This window comes from Mercurialis annua, linkage group LG3 (assembly GCF_937616625.2).
Source record: "Mercurialis annua linkage group LG3, ddMerAnnu1.2, whole genome shotgun sequence".
In the NCBI taxonomy this organism is placed as follows: Eukaryota; Viridiplantae; Streptophyta; class Magnoliopsida; order Malpighiales; family Euphorbiaceae; genus Mercurialis; species Mercurialis annua.
Genome location: NC_065572.1, coordinates 72192287 through 72212050, shown reverse-complemented (window position 1 = coordinate 72212050; position 19764 = coordinate 72192287). Strand labels below are relative to the sequence as shown.

Genomic DNA, 19764 nt, shown 5'->3' with positions numbered 1-19764 from the left:
TTTCATTTTTGACAAATTGGTACACCGACCAGTTATGCAACAACACGTGGTTGTATATTAAAATGTACACGTTAGTATCTTTTTTTATCTCGGTGTACCAATTTGGCAAAATATGAAAGTTGGTTGCTGACATTGTCAAGTTTCAAAGTTCGTGTTGTAATTGCAAATTAGGATAAAATTCGTGATTTAATTTGCAATTAACCCTATTTATTTCATTCCTCAAATTAGCATCAAATAATTTCCAAATATCAAATTAAGCCTTATAGTATTAAAAGCTCATATATCATGAAAATTATTTAAAATTAAAGAGGTTTTTTTATATTTTTCACACTTCACCTTCTTCCTCAAACAACCCTAAAAATCCTAAAAAAATGAACTTGTTGCCTCACCTTCTTCTTCAATCGCTGCCGCTACTGTGAAGTAACGGACCCAAACCGTCTTCAAGACCTTTTTTTCCCCGAAGAAGACGAGTTGAAAGCAACATAAAATAGCGGCGGTAGGCGGCAATAGTAGGTTTATTAAAATTAAATAAGGGTTATAATTAAAAGAATAAGATTAATTAAGTGAAATTATATGTTTCACTTTTTCTTTGTTAGAGAGATGTTTTGGATAAGATTTTGTCAACTAAAATTTGTTTTAATCTGATTTGCTCGAGAATAGTTTTTAAATTTTGTTGGCCAGATTGAGGGGTTAAGTGGTCCTTTGTTCCTTACTAATTCACCATATTAGTGATTGTTTGTGTGGATGGGATATTCATTGCGAAAACATATTACTGAAGACTGAAGTGACTCAATCTTCTTAATTCATATTCCCCATGATACTGCTAACAGAGATGAAAGCTTTTCGTTTGTCCAATAGTACAACAATGGGGACAAAAACTGAAAGCAGCATGCAGAACAAAAAGATTCCTATGAAATCATAATACTGAACATACTTCTGTTGAAACAAAAAATTTAATTAACTATTTCCTAAGTCCTAACACTTAAACTGTGCAGACCTTAATTCATTGTAATTTCATATTGAAATGACATTTAAAAAAAAATCAAAAAGCAAGATTTAGTCTGAGATATATGTAAAATACATTTTCAGCCTTCAATAAATTATAAAATCTTTATAAAATCAACAATTTTTTACATATATGTCAAAAAAGATTTTAATAACATTTAATTAAATTTATAATTCCTTATATACAATTAAAAATATCATGATCAAATTAAAAATTCGTTAACATACAATAAAAATACATACAAAATAAAGAGAGAAAAAATACAATCATTAATAGCTTTAAAAAAAATTTAGTTATTGCTAATTAAACTCGTCACAATTAATGGAATGTAATGATTTATAGCTGCTAACAAGTCTCAATCTCAATATAATCTTTCTCCTATTCATGAAGTAATAAATAAAAAAAAACTCTTCTACACGAATAATTATACGACACAACAGTTGGGTCATGTCATTCGTGCAACAAACCAATGAGGCGTTAGCCATGTGCAAATGTTTAATGATAAAAAAATAAGTAATAAATAAAGATTTTCTATCGCAAATGATTATTGGCTTATTGTAAAAATAGAGTGACACATCCGTTGTGTGGAATAAACACTCCTTCTACACTTGATCTGGCAACACCATTAAAGACATGCATCAACCTCACCATACGAGACACCAGAAATAAATTAATCTGACACCTACATTGCAACTTGTATGCCTTTTAAAAGAATGTCTATTCTTCAATTCAATAATGCTCTATTTTCCTCCATTTAGATGAAATAATTATATGAACTGGTATGTAAATTCATTAATTAGACACATTAATTTTTTATTTTATATCAACTAACTCTTTAATTAAATCATTAAATTCCATAAATGCATTTATTATCTCGATTAAAATTGTCAAATATAGATTAATTAATCATAACATATAAATTTTAAAGATCGGAATGATTTTTTGCTAAATAAAAATAATCATTAAAGCTATTCTATGTCTAATACTATTAAGGTTCACCACTGTTTTTTCTAAAAGTACTTTCGGAGATACCGTAAGCGTCTGATATTAAATTTTAGGTAATATTAATATTATAAATTTTAATTTTTAATTTTTATTCATTTTAAAAAATTATTTTACTATTCTATATGTTATAATAACATGTATGTTAGTATATATTTTTATACACTTTGTGAATTAATTTTAAATTCATCCATGACCACTTCCAATTATTTTAGAACAATTTGGTTTAAAATTTCAAGGACGGCTGAATATAGAACAATAAGTTGCATGCAATTTGGTGAGCCTTGTACGTTTCTATTTAACATTATTATTATTTTTAAAATATTATTAAAAACTCTAAAATTGTATATTTATACTGTATTATTATAAAAAAAAAAAATCTTTTCTTTCCTAACTGGGGAAGAAGAAGTTCTTGTGGAACATTTCAACCTACAACTTATCAATTTTATGCCCAATATTTATACCATTTGAACTACTATAAATCATTGGTATGTCTTAGTCCTTGAAAAAAAATCATATATTTTTTAACTTGCAACATAGACATATGGTGTATAAGGATGCCATGTTTAAATCATTACTTTATATATATATTATCAGTGCTAGAAATCTGTTCAAATTAGATAATTTATATTGTTAAATAACAGAGATTTGCTTAAATCAACTTTTTTTTGTTTATGATAATAAAATATGATATGACATTTAAAAGGGAAAAAAAAGATAATAACAATAATAATCTAAACACTGGTTATAACAATTGGATACTGATGGATACAATCAGCCCATGGGCCATTACTGGACTCCCTAATTACAGGCCTCAAACACTCCCAAATAACACTATTACTCTTAGGCCCACTACCCATCCCAAGCTGCCAAATCTTGTCACCTTTCTTCACTCTATCTTTAGCTTCCAAGTAAGCTAACTCATACCAAAGTGAAGAAGAAGATTGATTACCAAATCTGTACAGTGTCATTAAAGCAGCTTCAGTATCTCTCTCGCCAAGCTTTAGCCCTTTAGCTATCTCTCTGATCACCGGCCGTCCTGAAGCCGGCAGGCAAAAATGGTCGATCACCGATTTAAAATTTGGCACGTAAATTTCTCCTGACTTGTCAATGAATCTCTTTCGAATCACTGAGATGCCGTGTTTGATTTTTTCTGAAGGTGGCAAGATTTTTGAGCCGAGGATTGTTATGTGTGAACGGAGAGATTCTCCGGCGACTTGGAGTAAGTCTCTTTTGAGTGTAACTCCGAGGTTTCCGTCGGAATCTTCTTCACGAATTGCTGAGTAATATGCTTTGTCTTCATGGGCTCGTTGGGTTCTGACGCTGCAGAAAAGCTTATATTTTGATGTTCTTTGGGATTCTGTTTTGTTTGTGAGTAAAATGGCTGCACTGCCCATTCGGAAGAGGCAGTTAAGGAGTAATTTAGATTTTTCATGGCCGGAATACCAACCGGTTGATAAGATTTCAGTGCTGAGAACAAGTGCGTAGGAATTGGTGTGGATTTGAAGAAGTGTGTTGGCTAAGTCGATGCTTATAGCTCCTGCACTGCACCCCATACCAGACAGGTTATAGCTTTTGATGTCACCTCTCATGGAGAATTTGTTGATAATAATGGAAGATAAAGAAGGTGAAGGGCAAAAACCGCTGCAGTTTACTATTAATATGTCGATTTTTTTAGGAGAGAGATTAGTTTTAGAGAGAAGATCTTCTACTATAGGAAACAGTACCATTTCTACTTCTTTAATGGCCTCTAGTTGACTGGTTTTCGGAGGAATGTGGTGTAAAGCTGGAGGAAGATAAGTCTCTTGACTTTGACCAGAAGTAGTGAGGATTTTGGCCATGAAAGCTACACTTTCACTATCAAAAAACTCAATCATTGACGAATGTTCAAGAAATTTAGAGAACGGTACTTTGCAGAAGTTGGGTGGTTTAAAACATGCAAAATCTACAAGATAAACGGGTACAGGCTTTGAAAAGTAGGTTTTAAGCACAAAAAACAGCAAGAAATAAATTAGGGTTAGGAGTAGAATAATGGGTGCCCATTCTTGAAGCCATTGAAACTCAAAGAGAGCTGAGAAATGCTCAAGAACAGACTCCATTAGAGAAATTATGGTGTTGAACAACTTGTGATGATAGTGTAGTGTTGGTGTTATTATATTATAATTATGTAACGCAAATACCAATTGGTTAGGGTTTAATGCATGGATGTGAAACCTGCATTTTACAGATTAGCAAAGTCAACGAGGTAATAGTTGTCGTAGCTTGTAGTAGCATGCAGCGAGATAGGGATAGACTGTTCTAGATTTTGTCAATGGGGTAAATCAACTCTGCCAAGTGTGATGATGGAGAAATACTTGCATGAACCTAGTTCGTCACGTAGGATTATAAACCATCCATTTATCATGTGACACGTGGCAACAATAAATATATTAATCAATCAATAAATATCACATTAATTCACATTAAAAGCTAAGCAATTAATGTGATATTTATTGATTGGTTAATACATTTATTGTTGGCACGTGTCACACGATAAATGAATGGTTCATAATCCTACATGGCGAACTAGGTTCACCTAAGAATTTCTCGTGATGATGAGTCGGAATTTGAAGTAGAAAATGGGAAATTTTGGGGTGAAGAATTTGCTAGAGCCTAGAGGTATTAAATTTTGTTGGTTGGGACTTGATAAGTAATGAAAAAGTGGAAACAGAGTGGGACACCTGGTTACCAGACTTTGTTTGAGGGTTTCAGATAGACAGGAAGATATCATAGATTTGAACCTATTTATTGAGTGAGCTTTGGAATTTATTAAGAGGTTCTTCACTATGGCAAGTTGCATTCAATTTTCAGATTCGAATTTCAAATCTAGAAATTAAAAAAATTGCTGTAATATAAATTAGTAATATACTCTTAATTATGGCTAAAAACGAGTAGGACAACAGTTCGGTGTTCGGCGCGATAAGAGTTTGGTTTGTTTCCGTTCGTATTATACAAACCGAGCTCGAACTTGATTTTATGTTCATTTATTTAAACGAACATGACATAGTGGTGTTCGGTTCGCTTACGTTCACGAACAGCTCGTTTAATTGTTCGTAAACGAGTTCGATTAAGAGTTCGTGAACGAGTTCAACGAGTTCACAAACTGGTTCATATAGGAACTCGATAAAGTGTTCACGAACTAGCTCGTCGAATTTAATAATATAAGATTTATTCTATAACTATATTATTTTAAATAGAATTATGCAGTCTTTATAATGTTATGCAGTTTCGATTCGTTTCATATTTTTTTGTTTAACTGCTAAACAATGAAGGTCAAGTACGAGGTCGTTTAGCACTCTCAAAATCTCGTTTGCAAACTTGTTCATTTAGCAACTAAATAAACGAACACGAGCTGAATAGTACAGTCATGAACATCTTATTAAAAGTCTTGAATAAATATAAACCGAATATGAACACCCCCATTCATGTACAATACAAAAAAAAGGATATAAAGGGACGGACTTAAGGGACCGAAATAATTTAATTGCCCCCAAAAAATTGAATTCAATAAAAATGGGGACTTCTGAAAAATTGTCCCCAATTCTTCTATTACAACATTATAGGGGACCAAATTGGTTATTTACTGTGGAATGAAAACCTAAATAGAATAGGGGATCAAATTGACTATTTACTATGGAATGAAAAACTAAATAGAATAGGTGACCAAATTGACTATTTACTATGGAATGAAAACCTAAATAAAATAGGGGACCAAATTGACTATTTAGTAAGGAAAGGAAATCTAAATAGAACAGGGGACCAAATTGCTAAACTATCCAATTAGCTTAGAAAAAACGGCAATTCTAGAGAAAAGAAAAAAATTTGGCAGTATTTGGTTTGGTGTAAACTAGTGAAACATAGTGCCTTTTTAGTGTATACGAGTGATTCTCTAGGGAAACTCTCATTGTGAAACACCAATTTTTAGAATTTTCTTATCAAATTTATAGTACGTTTGGTTTTACAATTTTATTAAACATGCTTCCATAACTCTTTAGAACTCAATATCAATGCTCTTTTGTAGAAAACAGAATTGGATTAAACATTTGATTTGGATAATCAGTTCTATTTAAAGAGCACAACTGAATTGTGAAATCACTTCTTTTGCGAAAAGAACATTGTGGGTCATTTATCTTTGTAAGTTTATTTTTGCCCTAATTGATTTTTTTCTATTTTTTTTGGGTTTTAGTTCTTCAATCATAATTGATCATGCTTGAAATAAGTATTTTTCTTTATATTTTGTTGATTTTAATTGTTATGTGCTATATTATATGTTTAGGAATTGTGTTTTGTGTTGATTGCATCTGAAACTAAATTTGGGTCTGTTGATTTGATTGAGTAAATTGGTAAGTTAATAAAAAAATTATTTGTTTATAGTGCCTATTAATTTTTTACCTAAATTGAAATTAGATTATGATTAATGCAACAAAATATAATCCTAATTTTGTTGCACAATTCTACAACATAATTGGATTTCTGATAATGCATAAGAATTAGAAATTCAATTCTGCTGTAGAATTGTTTTCCAATTATATAGCTAAATTGGAAATCTGTTGCAGAATCAATTCTGATTTCCAATTCTGCTTCATCATTGGAAATCGGAATTCTAATTCTGTAGTAGAATTTCATTTCCAATTCTGCTATAAAATTAGAATTCTGTAAAATTGGACATCCAATTCTGCAACAGAAACAGTTATATAATCTATTTTATGCTACTCCATAATTAAAAAATCTATTTTATTTGATTAAAGGGTATGATTTGGAGAGCTGATAAGTTAGGTAATGATATTAAATTTATGTCTAGAAGTAAATAATGATGATTGTCTTTATCCTTTTAAATAATATGAACTTTTTTTATTTTGCTAATCAATATAATTTTGAAATAGTTCTAACTTGGATTTAATTACATAGCATATGGCCCAAGAAAAATGTTGGATGGAGATTGATAACCGTAAAGATCTAATATATATTCGAGGAGTGGATGACTTTTTATCTTATGTATTTAATCATGCTTCTAATGAAAAAGTTATTCGATGTCCATGTATAAAGTGCAGAAATGTCAACTATAAGGAGAATTTTAAAGTTAGGTATCACTTGTTAAAGTATGGAATTGTTAAAACTTATACTCGGTGCTATTTACATGGCGAGTCCTCAAATGAAGCCACATATATCAATAATCTCGGTGCTATTTACATGGCGAGTCCTCAAATGAAGCCACATATATCAATGTTGAACCAAATCTAAACGATGATTCTTTCTTTGATGATGAGATGATTAGATTGGTAGAATATATTCATGTTATGTAACAATCCGAATATGAACAACTCAAAATTTGGCTCGACTCGCTTCACTTAAAAACCTACTTTCATTGTATTATATTTTATTTTTCCGTCCCATTTTGCTTATCCATTTTTTTTCACGCATATAAAAAATAGATTAAATGCTATATATACGTTTTCTTTTATATCCTCAACTATATCTTGAAAATATAAAATAATCAATCATCAAACTCATTAATGGTAAAGATAAAAGAAATATTAGTTATTAATAGAAATTTGACGTTCTTTTTGGGACATCAAAAAGTATAAAAGTAACAAATAAAATGGAACGGAGAATGTATATCTTATAAAAGTCGATAGGTTTTTATGATTAAATAGTTTACCGGTTCGTACTGTATTTTACAGTTTACAAAGTCGAGGATTTGGTTTTAGGTAAAAATCAAATTGAGCTTACCTTTAATTTGCGGTCCAATTGGTTGTATCAGCTGTCTCGGTTCTTGATACAAAGGTTTCCATTATAACAATTAAATGTTATTTTAGCAATATTCTTGGAAAGTTTGCCAAGCATGAATACATAACACCACGAGACGGACTCCAAGTGTTTTAAAATCATATCAAACCAGTTGGTTGGACCAGTTACGCAGCGGAGGAGTTGAAACTTAAACTCTAAAAGTTATTTAGACCGAGCGAGTGATCAATTTTTTTACTGATTTGACAAGATTTAAACTCTTAAAAACCGGTAAAAAAGATCAATTTGTTGGTATAAAAATTAAAAGACCGACCAATCAAACTTTTCCGACTAGTTGAAGGTGAACCAATAGTTCATTCCATTCAGCTACCGGTTCATTTTTAAAAATTACTTTCAAACATGTCCATATTTTAAGTTACGCAGTGTTGCAAAAATATATGCTCATAACCTGCCAATAATAGGTTGCAATTCAATTGCATTAAGATAATTAACAAAAATGATCAAGGAAACAAGCAAAGTTACTATTATTGTAGAGTAATTACTCTTCTTTTAGCAATATTATTATGCAAGATACAAAGAAGAACCGAAAAATATAATGCATAAAAAATTAATTTTGGGTCCAAAAATATACAGCCCTTAAACTTTTTTTGGGTCCAAAACGACCCCTTAATTTCTTTTTGGAGCAAAAAAATCCTTCCGTCCAAAATCTCTGTTAAATGATGACGTGGCACATATGGAAAAAGTTCAAAAACAGCCTTATTGTTTGAAAAACTTACCAAATTTATACTTATAATTTTTTTAACACATTCCACCATCTTTTTCTTTGAAATATCTATAATTAAATAAAATTATAAGTTAAAACCACTTAAAACTTAATTAAACAATCGAAACCTAATTAAACACTTCAAAACACAATTAAAACAAATAGAAATCTAATTAAATACATTGAAACTCAATTAAACACTACAAAATACAATTAAAATAAATAAAAATCTAATTAAACACATCGAATCCATTTAAAATCTTACCGAAAAAAATCAATTTTTAATTTTTTTAATCAAGAGGATGAACACTGTTCATCCTCTCAAAGAGGATTGAAAAAAAATAAAAAATAAAATTGAATGGCAAGGTTGCGACTGGTTACGGCGGTAGATTCGGTATTTGGCAACGATTTTAAAATTAATTTGTTTTTTTTTTCAATTAAGTTTCATTAGTGTTTTATTAGAATTAATTAGGATGAAAATTAATTAGGTTTTCTTAAGAGGTTTTTAAGTGAAGAAGAGGGTGAAAATGATTAAACAATTCATAGGTATAAAATTGGTAAGTTTTTTAAATATTAAGGATGTTTTTAAACTTTTTTCTTATATGGCACGTCATCATTTCTTGGACGGAATGAGTTTTTTGTTCGAAAAAATAATATTGAAGGATCATTTTGGACCCAAAAAAAGTTAAAGACTGTCTTGTACTTTCTGAATAAGTTGAGGGTTTTTTTTTTAGCTTTGGCCTTTAAGTTTTGTCGCAAAAATTAGCAATTCGCGTGCTCAGTGGATTTATTTTCACTAGTCCCGTATTTTGTCTAATTTCCTAAGCAATAACCTTACCCCATCTTATCTTAAATGGGCTTTTAGTAGAGGATCAAACTTGATATGGACTAAGCATTGCAACGTGGACCTCATTAGATATAGGCCAGGTCCACGCCCTGTTTTTCTCCAAGAAATCAGATATTATTAATATGATTCTCACATTATTAAATTATATATTTTCAAAAAAATAATATTTTTTTATGAAAAGCATATAAAAATTTGTATGTACTAAAACCATTTCTTTGAATCATTTGAAAGTTTTATACTACATAAAGTGGTTTACCCCTGACCCTGAGAATAAAAAAATTAAAAATACTTAGTTTTGTACTAACATTTTTTTTTGCACATTTAAGTGTGTCCATTTAAGTAATGCATCTTATTTAAATAATAACTCCATACACTTTATTTTTAATTATTTTTTGCCATCTCTTCAAAAAGAAAAGGCACTGAAGTACAATAGTATAACCCGTGAATGATAAAAAGAGAAGCAAACAAAAGAAAAGAATGGAAACAAATTAGAAGGAGAATCAAACAAAAATCCAACCAAAACCGTTCAATATTTTCTACTCTTTTGGCCCGACTTCCTCCGCAGAATCTTCACACCTTTATTTTGTTTGGTCCCCTAACTTCATTATTATCATTAAGTACAAACTTTTATTCCATTTACACTCAACAAAAATTAAACAAAATAGAAGCACCATAAAAAAGTATTATGCCTAAGCTTTGGTGTTCGTTCTTTTTTCTTACTCTAATTCTTTTACATCCCAAATTTGGCATTTCAAGAAGAGAACAAGTTCCAACTCCGCCATTACCAATCCTACCACTCCCATCATATTCTCAATTAAAATGGCAACAAAGAGAGCTCATCATGTTCCTTCACTTCGGAGTCAATACGTTCACTGACTCCGAATGGGGTACCGGACATGAAAATCCGCTCATTTTCAACCCGGTTGGCCTCGATGCGAACCAATGGGTTGATACAGCAGCGGAAGCAGGAATATCTTTGATGATACTAACAGCGAAACACCATGACGGGTTCTGTTTATGGCCTAGTAAATATACTGACCATTCGGTTGAAGGGAGTCCGTGGAAGAACGGGCATGGAGATGTTATTCAAGAACTTGTTAATGCGGCCGATAAGCATGACGGGATTGATGTCGGACTTTACTTGTCGCCATGGGATAGACATGAAAGAAGATATGGTAGAAATTTGGAGTATAATGAGTATTACTTGGCTCAGCTGCAAGAGCTACTAAACAAGTAAGACATTTCTTTTATTCATTTATTTTAGTTAATTAATTAGCTATCCTGAATTTTATCCCAAGCTCTTAAGTTTTTGAGATGACTATTACCTTAGCTAATCTCTAGGCAAAATGAGTTGGTAAATCCAAAACATATGACAAATTAGTATATAATTAGAGAAAAATACATAACAATTTCGAGAAATTATTTATTCTGGTTCATCAAAAACTTATGTTATTATTAACAATTTGTAATTTTTATATTATTATAAAAAGAATTACAAATTTTTCTTCTTGACTAATTTATTATAAAAATAATTTAAAATATTGGATTGAATCTTAGATTAAATAATTAGACTCTTTATTTTTTTTGGTTTGCTATTTAAATATAATTAGCACAAAATGCAATTTTAATAAACCAAACTCGCAATTTTTTTTTCAAAAATATAAATCAATTCCATCTTAATTGTGACTATAGTAGTTCATTTTTGTGAATATATTAATTGAATTCCATTAATTTCTTTAGTATCTGTAATATATAAGGATGATATTATTGGTAGGTATGGAAGTGTTCGAGAGATATGGTTTGATGGGGCAAAAGGAACAAATGCACCAAACATGTCATATTATTTCTGGGACTGGTTTGCAATGGTGAAAGAATTGCAGAGTTCAATAAATATATTCTCAGATGCTGGTCCAGATGTCAGATGGGTCGGAAATGAAAATGGATTTGCCGGAACAACTTCTTGGTCCACCATTAATCGGACTTCTCTCTCCATCGGCAATGCAAGTACTGTTGAGTATGTATTCTCAACCACATTCTTTTACAAGTACTAGTTTCGCATTACGTGCTGTGCACGTGGCTCGTAATGTAACTCGTCAATGAACATATTAGTAAATTTAGTATAATTATATTAATTTTTTATTTATAATTAATATTAAATTAGTTAAGAATTTTTGTAAAAATTAATATAATATATTCGGTTATTAATTTTTTTTTTCATACTGAATTTATTCTTCTTTTGATTTTATAATAACCATAATTAAATAATTAACTTAATTTTATTAATTTCTATCTTTAAATATAATAAGATAGAAATTTAAATAATAATATATTTATCAAATATAGTATTTTAATTTTGTAGTTCAATCAAATTAAAAGATAGGTATTCCTACTAATTTGGAGACAATTTAGTTATTTTTTACATACCAAAAACTAAATTGGAGACAATTTAGCTACCTATTCTAATTAGGACTTTAATTATAATAGTGATAAATTAATAACTAATTAGTTAATGATTATAAAATCTTTATTTAGTAGTAAACTGAAAAGGATTATTCAGTAAATTTGCCTGTCCCCCTCCATCCGTGCTTTTATATATAGTATAGATATAAATATAGAAAATTTTCAAAAAATATTAATATTATTTTTCTTAATTTATCTTTGAAAACATTAAAAATATATGTTAAATTGAAGATGAAATTAATTTTTTGGTGAGATTTGCAAAAATAAATTCTGGTAGATGTTTTTGACCATTAGGCATTAGCCCTAATATCTTTGCTTACTTAATATGAACTATTCTAAAAGATATTTAAGTACCTTTATTTTGTTTATTCCAAACACTAAAATTGTAAATTGATATTTTTTATAATGCTTATACAGATATAGAATTATTGGGCATAAGAGCAACTATATTAATGTTTTACATTTGACACTTTAGCTACTAACTTGTACTAAATGTTTTTCAATAATGCAGTTATCTAAACACTGGTGATCCAAAAGGGACTGATTGGCTACCAGCAGAGTGTGATGTTTCAATCAGAAAAGGATGGTTTTGGCATAAATCTCAATCCCCGAAAAAGCTAAGTGAACTACTCGAGATTTATTACAACTCCGTTGGTCGAAATTGTCTACTTTTGCTCAATGTACCTCCTAATACAACCGGCCTCATATCCGACTCCGACGTCCAAAGATTAAAAGAATTTAGAAATGCAATTGACACAATTTTTGGTACCAATTTGGCTGAGAAATGCATGATAAAAGTTAGTAGCCAAAGAGGGGGTAAGGACGGTGGTTTCGGGCCTGAAAATTTGGTAGACGATGACCATTTATGGACATATTGGGTTCCAAATAATGAAGAGAAAAAGGGTAGTTGGATTGAGATTAGATGTGGTGAAGGGTTGAGATTTAATGTGATAAGGGTTCAAGAAGCAATCGGTCTCGGTCAGAGGATTAAGAAGCATGAAATTTATGTTGATGGCAAGAAAATTGCTAAAGGAACTACTGTTGGGTACCAGAGGCTACATAGACTGGAACAAGGAGTTGTTTATGGCCAAAATATAAAGATTGAGTTTGGGGAGTCAAGAGATGTGCCAGTAATTTCTTCTATTGGTCTGCATTATGACCCTTATTGGAACCCAAAATCAGAGTAGTGAGTTAATCAATAAATTTTATATAGCTTTTGATTATTATTCAAGACCAAAAGAAAAATGTTGTCATACTGTTAATGGATAAAGAGATAATGCATAAGCAAATGAAATATGCTTGCATTGCAGCTTAGAGCAATTGATCCTAATCTGTCTCAATCGACCTTCGGAAAAAGAATTACGACAGAAATTAAATTAAATTATAGGGTCTTACATGGTGTAAGTTGCACCATCTTCTTTTCTCACTCTGCAACCATCAGGGAGAATATCATCCTCTGCCACACTCTTGCCGTCCTGCATTAGTAAAAACACACAGCTGAGTTGCAAACTAACAAACTCATCAGGACAACATATCACAAATACACCCGCTTTTGGCGACATTTTAACCGCCCAAGTTATTTGCACCTGTAACTTCAAAAGGAAGTATATTTTATAGCTATATAAACTATGAAAGCGTGATTTCGAAAAGGAATCAGAAACTAACTAAATTCTATTTGTTATGCACATCTAGATGTTCTAATTAGTAAATTGAAAATGCTTCACTGGACATTCACTGCGAGCAAACAGAAATGCCCAATGAAGTCAACATTGGTTTTATTTTGTAATGATACAGAGTGATGCAGATTTCAAGGTTTTCTACAATTAGTATTGTGATGAGAACATATGTAATTCCATGAGCAGTGAGAAAGCCAAGGAGACTTGGATTTTCAAAGGGAGAAGCAAAACATATGCAATTTCTTGCATCCCTCTATTTATTATACCTATGAGGAATTAAGGTTGCACGCGTACCATTGATTCCGGATAAAGTCTCAGAGTTTCCATAAGAGCAGCAAGAAGGTACTGCCTCTTGTCCATGGCTGCTTCAGTAATCAATTCTGTGGAGTTAGCAGCAGAAATTGTAACCTCCACTCCAGTTGGTTTTCTCACTTCTAAAGAAAATGTCTTTTCTTGAAGCAGCAGAAATTGATCACAAGAGGATCATGATTCAATTACGACTGCACTCATAAACATCAATGTAGATTACCTTTAATCTTCAACTCATTACTTAATGCAGTCAAAACACCCGTTAGTTCCTCCATTACAACATTAGTCGAACCTGTTACTGAGAATTCATGAAGAACTCCGTTCACTTCAATCATGCTACAGCCAGGGATTTCCTTCTTAATTCCTTGTTCATTCATTGAAGCTCTTACTCTTTTTGCATCTGTATATCTACCGGCTTTCGCATATACATCACACAAATTCACATAAAAAGCATGGTTTCGAGGGTCTAACTCAATTAAATGTTGTGCTATTTTTTCCCCTAATTGTACATTACCGTGCATTTGGCATCCTCCTAATAAGGCACCCCAAACAAATACATCAGGCTCCATCGGCATGTTCCTAATAAGTTCCTCAGCCTCTTCAAAGAACCCAGCCCTGCCAAGTATATCAACCATGCAGGCATAGTGATGAACTTGTGGCTGGATTGAATAAATGCTTTTCATTGCTTTTAAACACCAACGACCCATATTTACTAATCCACAATGAGCACAAGCTGACAATAATCCGACGAAAGTGACATGGTTAGGCTTCACTCCTTCGGCTTCCATCTCTTTGAACATATCAAAAGCCTCTTTACCAAATCCATGAAGCGCGAAAACTGAAATCATAGCCGTCCATGCCAAAGTATCCTTCTCAGGCATTTCCCTAAAGACCTCATAAGCTCTTTCTATACAACCACATTTACCATACATGTCCACTAATGCAGTCCCGATCACCATATCACACTCTAAGCCACTTCTCCTTAAGTAACTATGCACCCACTTCCCGTAATCAATAGCACCGAGATAAGCACAAGCCGAAAGTACACTAGCAATGGTAACCTTATCTGGTCTGATTTTACTGATACCATTATCATTGCCTAGACACTGCATCTCATGAAAAAATTCTAATGCCTCCTTCGGCCTGCCGCCCTGAACAAACCCCGTAATAATCGAATTCCAAGTTATAACATTTCCATTATACTTCATTTCTTTAAACAAATCCAACGCCTCGTCAAGACCTCCACTTCTCAAGTACCCAATAATCATAGAATTCCAAGAAACTACATCCCTGTTAGACATTTCATCAAACACCTTCCGTGCACTATTCACACACCCGCAACCCGAATAATAACTTATCAACGAATTTCGAACGAAGAGGTTAGTACAAACTCCAAGCTGCACAACATGTCCATGAACAGAACTACCAGCTCCTACAGCTAAATTCCTCGTGCATTCCTTTAATAGAAATGGAAACGTAAGGAAATCAGGGGAGATGCCATTATATAGCATTTGCTTGTATATGTTAAAAGCTTGATGCGGATGGGCATCAGAAAAGTAATCTTGTCCGTTGATTTTAGAAGCGTAGGCTCTGATCATTATATTGTACATTGCAAGATTTGGATTCTCTATGCAATGAAAAATCTCTGTAGCGTAGGAAACAGAGGAAGAATTTGAAAGAGCAATGAAGAAGAGCAGACGAGAAATTAAAAAATGGCGATCTCTGTAGTGAAAATGTGAGGATGTTGTTAAGATTTGGCCATGGATTTGTTTGAGTTGGTTAAGGTTCTTGCTTTGTTTTATTAAGAGACAGATTTTGTTCCTTAAACTCAAGTACTGTCGTTGAAGTTCAACCATGTTTTACAAACAAAGAAAAAAATGGGGCGAGTCGGATTTCAAATGTAGTGTTTAAAACATGATGTAGCTTAGGTTATTTTATCACAGTTTTTCTAGGCACAAACTGAAAACATAAATGTAATTTTCTTGATGAAATAAACAAAGATATTTGACCTGAAAGGACTTATCCAACTATAAGTGTAATGATGTGCTGTTTTAAAGAAAAAAGCCTTCGCTGCCTCGTCCGGATATTGTATCCCTGTATATAGTGAACGCTTCATCCATGACTTGAGCTCTAGCCAGGAGCTGAGATCTCTTCTTTCCAGATGGATGAGTAGAAAGATAATCTCTCATGGCTGATTCGCCTGTCACCTTCCCCAGTTTCTCGTATACTGCAGGTGCAATTCGTGGATCGTATCCAGCTGAAGCCATCAATAACAGCCCAACGTAATCTGCTTCGATTTCCATCCTAAATAGAAAAGCAAAAATTAAAATGTCATTTCAAACAAAGCCGTCTCTTCCATGATCAAATATACGCGTGAACGATAGTTTTTTAATAGCTGAATTACTTGGACATAGGCCAGCTGAAACGCTCAACAATAAATAACTACACAGTTAACAAGGATTTCTTTTACGCTGGATACATATCAGATTTTGGAGGAACATTACTAAAAGGAGCAATGTGATTTTAGTTTATATTTGATATGCTAATAAAGCTCAATAACATAATCTATTACTTCAAATATGAAACAGAATCAGAACTAAAGTTTCAAGCATCAAGAAAGTAGATTTTGTTGGTGACTTCACCTAGGAGTTTGAACATTACTACGCAAGAAATTCGAATAGGACACGAGACGGCATAGAAGGAAAAGTTTCATCGCCAGAAAATTCAAGTAGATCTAAAGCAAATACACGAACCACTAAATTGTACATAACTAGGGGAAAGACAGGAGTACAAACTACTGACTGTGTCCTAAAGCTTCTTGGCTAGATAGACATGGGTAGAACATTTGCTGTACCTGATTTGTCAGGTTCAAAACAGCTGGGTTGTTGCTAGATCCTATGGCAAAGTACCCACGAATTCTATCAATATCTCGATAAATTTTTTTTTGGTACAAGAGAAAGAAATCTTTCAATACTTCAAAGACTATTGCATATATTTTTATCAGGATCAATAACAGTTGTAAAGCCTCAACTCCAGGGGCGGAACTAGAAAATTTAAAATGGGAGGGCAGAAAAAAGAATTATCGTACAAAATATAACTACATCTAAAATTATACATAAAAAATAATGCATCAAACTATAATGCATACATATACTCGACTGAGTAATTAGCATGTCTGTCAAAAATTTATAAAAGTTATTCTCCATATTTTTAGATATTAGCAAGAAATTAGAGATGACAATTATATAGAAGTATAAATTTGATGACTATATTTTGAAAAAAAAAAAGAAGATAAAGTACTAATTTTTTGTTTTGAAAAGTTTGCGGGGGCGGTCGGCACTTCACCCTAGAGGGCTGGTTCCGCCCCTGCTCAACTCACCCTTAGAATGTTTAATATTCTGGTAAATGACCTGATGCGTACATCTTTAAATACCTCATTAGCCAAATGACAACTAGGCAAGATGGGGCCATCAGAAACACCATCACGGATTATGATATACAACATCTCAAGTGCACTACACGATATCGTAATAAGCACTTGTGGCTGAAGTAAGACCCTTAAATTAATGTACTATTCAAACTTCCTATACCAAAAGTAATTGAACAATTAGCTATTCATGATGCATTGCGGACTACAGCAGCACTTTTCCTACTTTTCTCCATTAAAATTACGGAAAGAAATACTTGGACTTAAGGGGACAACTTTCTGGCTATGAAGAGCGCAATTCTATCCAGAGGAACTCAAACAATAAATACAATGTGTAATAACAACAACAAAAAATATAGCGTAAACAATATGTAAATAGGAAGAAATGTCATGTTGCTCCAAATCATTGCCATATGACGACTTGTTTAACCAAAAGAGAAATTTTCAAATTCATTATGCACTAAAATACATTCATTTTCCAACTATGATTGAACACAAGCAACACCACTAACAAGAGCAGCACAAAAATTAACAATTATTCAAGAGATTAAGCCCAAGAACTTACCTCCGGGAGAAAGGGAGCCTCAAGAAAAGGGTAGACATTGTGTTAACAAGGTCAGGCATAACAAACTGATAAAGAACAAGTTGCAAGATGGCAAACCACAAATTCTTTGTGATCCCTTCGGCTGCATGTCGAGCCACAGCATGCCCAACCTAGTTTTTCAACATAATGCACAAATATAAAATCTTAGTTTTTTAGATAGTTATCATAAAGTATTTGGAAACAGAAATATAAGGCGCAAACCGACCTCATGTCCAATAATGGTTGCAATCTCCGCATCAGTTTTAAAATGATCAAGCAATCCAGTGAACACAACAATCTTTCCACCAGGAAGACAAAAAGCATTAACAACAGGCTCATTAACAACCAAAACCTCCCAATTCAACCCTTCCAAATGCGAAGTTTCCGCCCTTGTTCCTCTATCTAACCCCTTCTTTCTACTATCCTGAACCCAATTATCATCAAGAACCTCATCATCCTTATACCATTTCGTCTCAATCCTCCCCTCACTGCCACTCAATGCTCTCATCGCCTCACGACCACTCTCATCTTTCATTTCGCTATCACCCGAGGCATAACCTAAGTCACTCCACACATTCTCCTGCCTCAACCCTCTCTGCAAAGCCTCAATGATATCCTTCGCAATTAAACGAACTCGCACACTTTCCGGGTGAATTGCAGGTAAGATTTTCCCTTTAAACCCTGCTTTCATCTGCTCAAACTGATTCTGTCCAATCTTTTTCTCCATGGATTTGGACAACAGTACAAAATGTGTCCTTTTTGTGTACGGTACAGTCTCTAAGTTACCAAAATAAACAGTTATAAAAGCACCAGAACCCACCAAAACAACAATCATAACATTTCTTGGATTTTGAAACCATCTTCTGGGCCCTCTTGGTTTAAAATGATGAACTTGGTATCGATCAACAAAGTAAAATCTCTTACTAATATTACCAAGAAACGGATTATAATTTATTTTCTTAGTACCCATTTGAAAACCAAGTCCTAATCTATGGGAAATTGAAGAATTTGAGTTAAACCCAGAAAACTTAGCTGGATTAGAAGATGAAATCGAAGGGCCATTTTGGAAGATTCTCGATGATTCTTGAATTGGAGGTTTGGGATCAATCTTTGAAGCATAATTTCGAATGGCGTTGATTGCGAGCTTAGCTCCGCTGAATTTTTCCATGGTGAAATATAATGGTGTTTAAATAAGTGATTGATTAGAGAGTTGAAATGAACATTTGGAAATGGCGGGTTAAGTTTATTGAGATTTGTTCGGTAGTTTTGTTAGTATTAGTTTTAATTTTGGCAATGAAATTAAAAATATGATTGTGAAATGAAAGGAAACAAGTGTCTTTTAATCTACACACCTCTGGAAGTGACTATAGAACTAAAAAGTGGACACATTGATGGTAGTGAAACGTGATGCTCACTCATGGATCGGGCCGAGTATTGATTCCAGTAACCTGCCCGTTACCAGATTTTCCTTTTTAGTAACATTGGATTAAAAATTTAAAAAAAAATCCAAATTTTTGAACAAAAACTACTAATTCAGGTTTAGGAAAAAAATATTGAACAGAATAATAAATATTTTAGTTTTCATTTTTGAAAATTATTATTTTTAAATTCTTTAAATAAACATTTTTAAATAACCTATTTCAAAAATAATTTGAAGTAAATTAAAAAAGCTGAGGCATACACCTATAATTTTTTATTTATATAATATTGGTTAGCATATCTTTAAAATATTTTAATATTTTCATGAAAGAATATTGTTTTGGAATTGCACCACAAAAAAAGTAATATTTTTTTGTAATAATATTTCTTAAAAAAATAACAAATTGTTAGATAAATGAAAAGATGATAATAACAGAAATATATCGTTTTTGGTATCTAAATAATAATAAAATCATTCGCAAACATTT

At 32.2% G+C, this 19764-nt stretch overlaps 4 protein-coding genes across 5 annotated transcripts; 1 reads left to right on the top strand and 3 right to left on the bottom strand.

Annotated features, from left to right (window-relative positions):
- Positions 1–2726: 2726 nt before the first annotated feature.
- LOC126674067 (3-ketoacyl-CoA synthase 5-like) lies at positions 2727–4164 on the bottom strand. Its single transcript, XM_050368438.2, has one exon. It carries the CDS (start codon positions 4105–4107, stop codon positions 2743–2745), a length of 1365 nt encoding a protein of 454 aa, XP_050224395.1. The 5' UTR covers positions 4108–4164; the 3' UTR covers positions 2727–2742.
- A 5797-nt stretch (positions 4165–9961) lies between these two features.
- On the top strand, positions 9962–13088 carry LOC126673076 (alpha-L-fucosidase 1-like). Its single transcript, XM_050367042.2, has 3 exons — positions 9962–10635; positions 11177–11416; positions 12374–13088. The coding sequence occupies exons 1-3, from the start codon at positions 10088–10090 to the stop codon at positions 13047–13049; spliced, it is 1464 nt and encodes a 487-aa protein (XP_050222999.1). The 5' UTR covers positions 9962–10087; the 3' UTR covers positions 13050–13088.
- A 55-nt stretch (positions 13089–13143) lies between these two features.
- LOC126673075 (pentatricopeptide repeat-containing protein At3g62890-like) lies at positions 13144–15710 on the bottom strand. 2 transcript variants are annotated; one of them, XM_050367041.2, is made up of 2 exons: positions 13805–15710; positions 13144–13337 (listed from the first exon to the last, which is right to left on the bottom strand). In XM_050367041.2, exon 1 carries the CDS (start codon positions 15701–15703, stop codon positions 14054–14056), a length of 1650 nt encoding a protein of 549 aa, XP_050222998.1. In that variant the 5' UTR covers positions 15704–15710; the 3' UTR covers positions 13144–13337; positions 13805–14053. The 2 variants fall into 2 exon arrangements, with proteins under 2 accessions (XP_050222998.1, XP_050222997.1); XM_050367040.2 differs by having other exon boundaries at positions 13833–15710.
- A 7-nt stretch (positions 15711–15717) lies between these two features.
- On the bottom strand, positions 15718–19217 carry LOC126673077 (mitochondrial metalloendopeptidase OMA1). Its single transcript, XM_050367043.2, has 3 exons — positions 18084–19217; positions 17840–17988; positions 15718–16151 (listed from the first exon to the last, which is right to left on the bottom strand). The coding sequence occupies exons 1-3, from the start codon at positions 19023–19025 to the stop codon at positions 15899–15901; spliced, it is 1344 nt and encodes a 447-aa protein (XP_050223000.1). The 5' UTR covers positions 19026–19217; the 3' UTR covers positions 15718–15898.
- Positions 19218–19764: the final 547 nt, after the last annotated feature.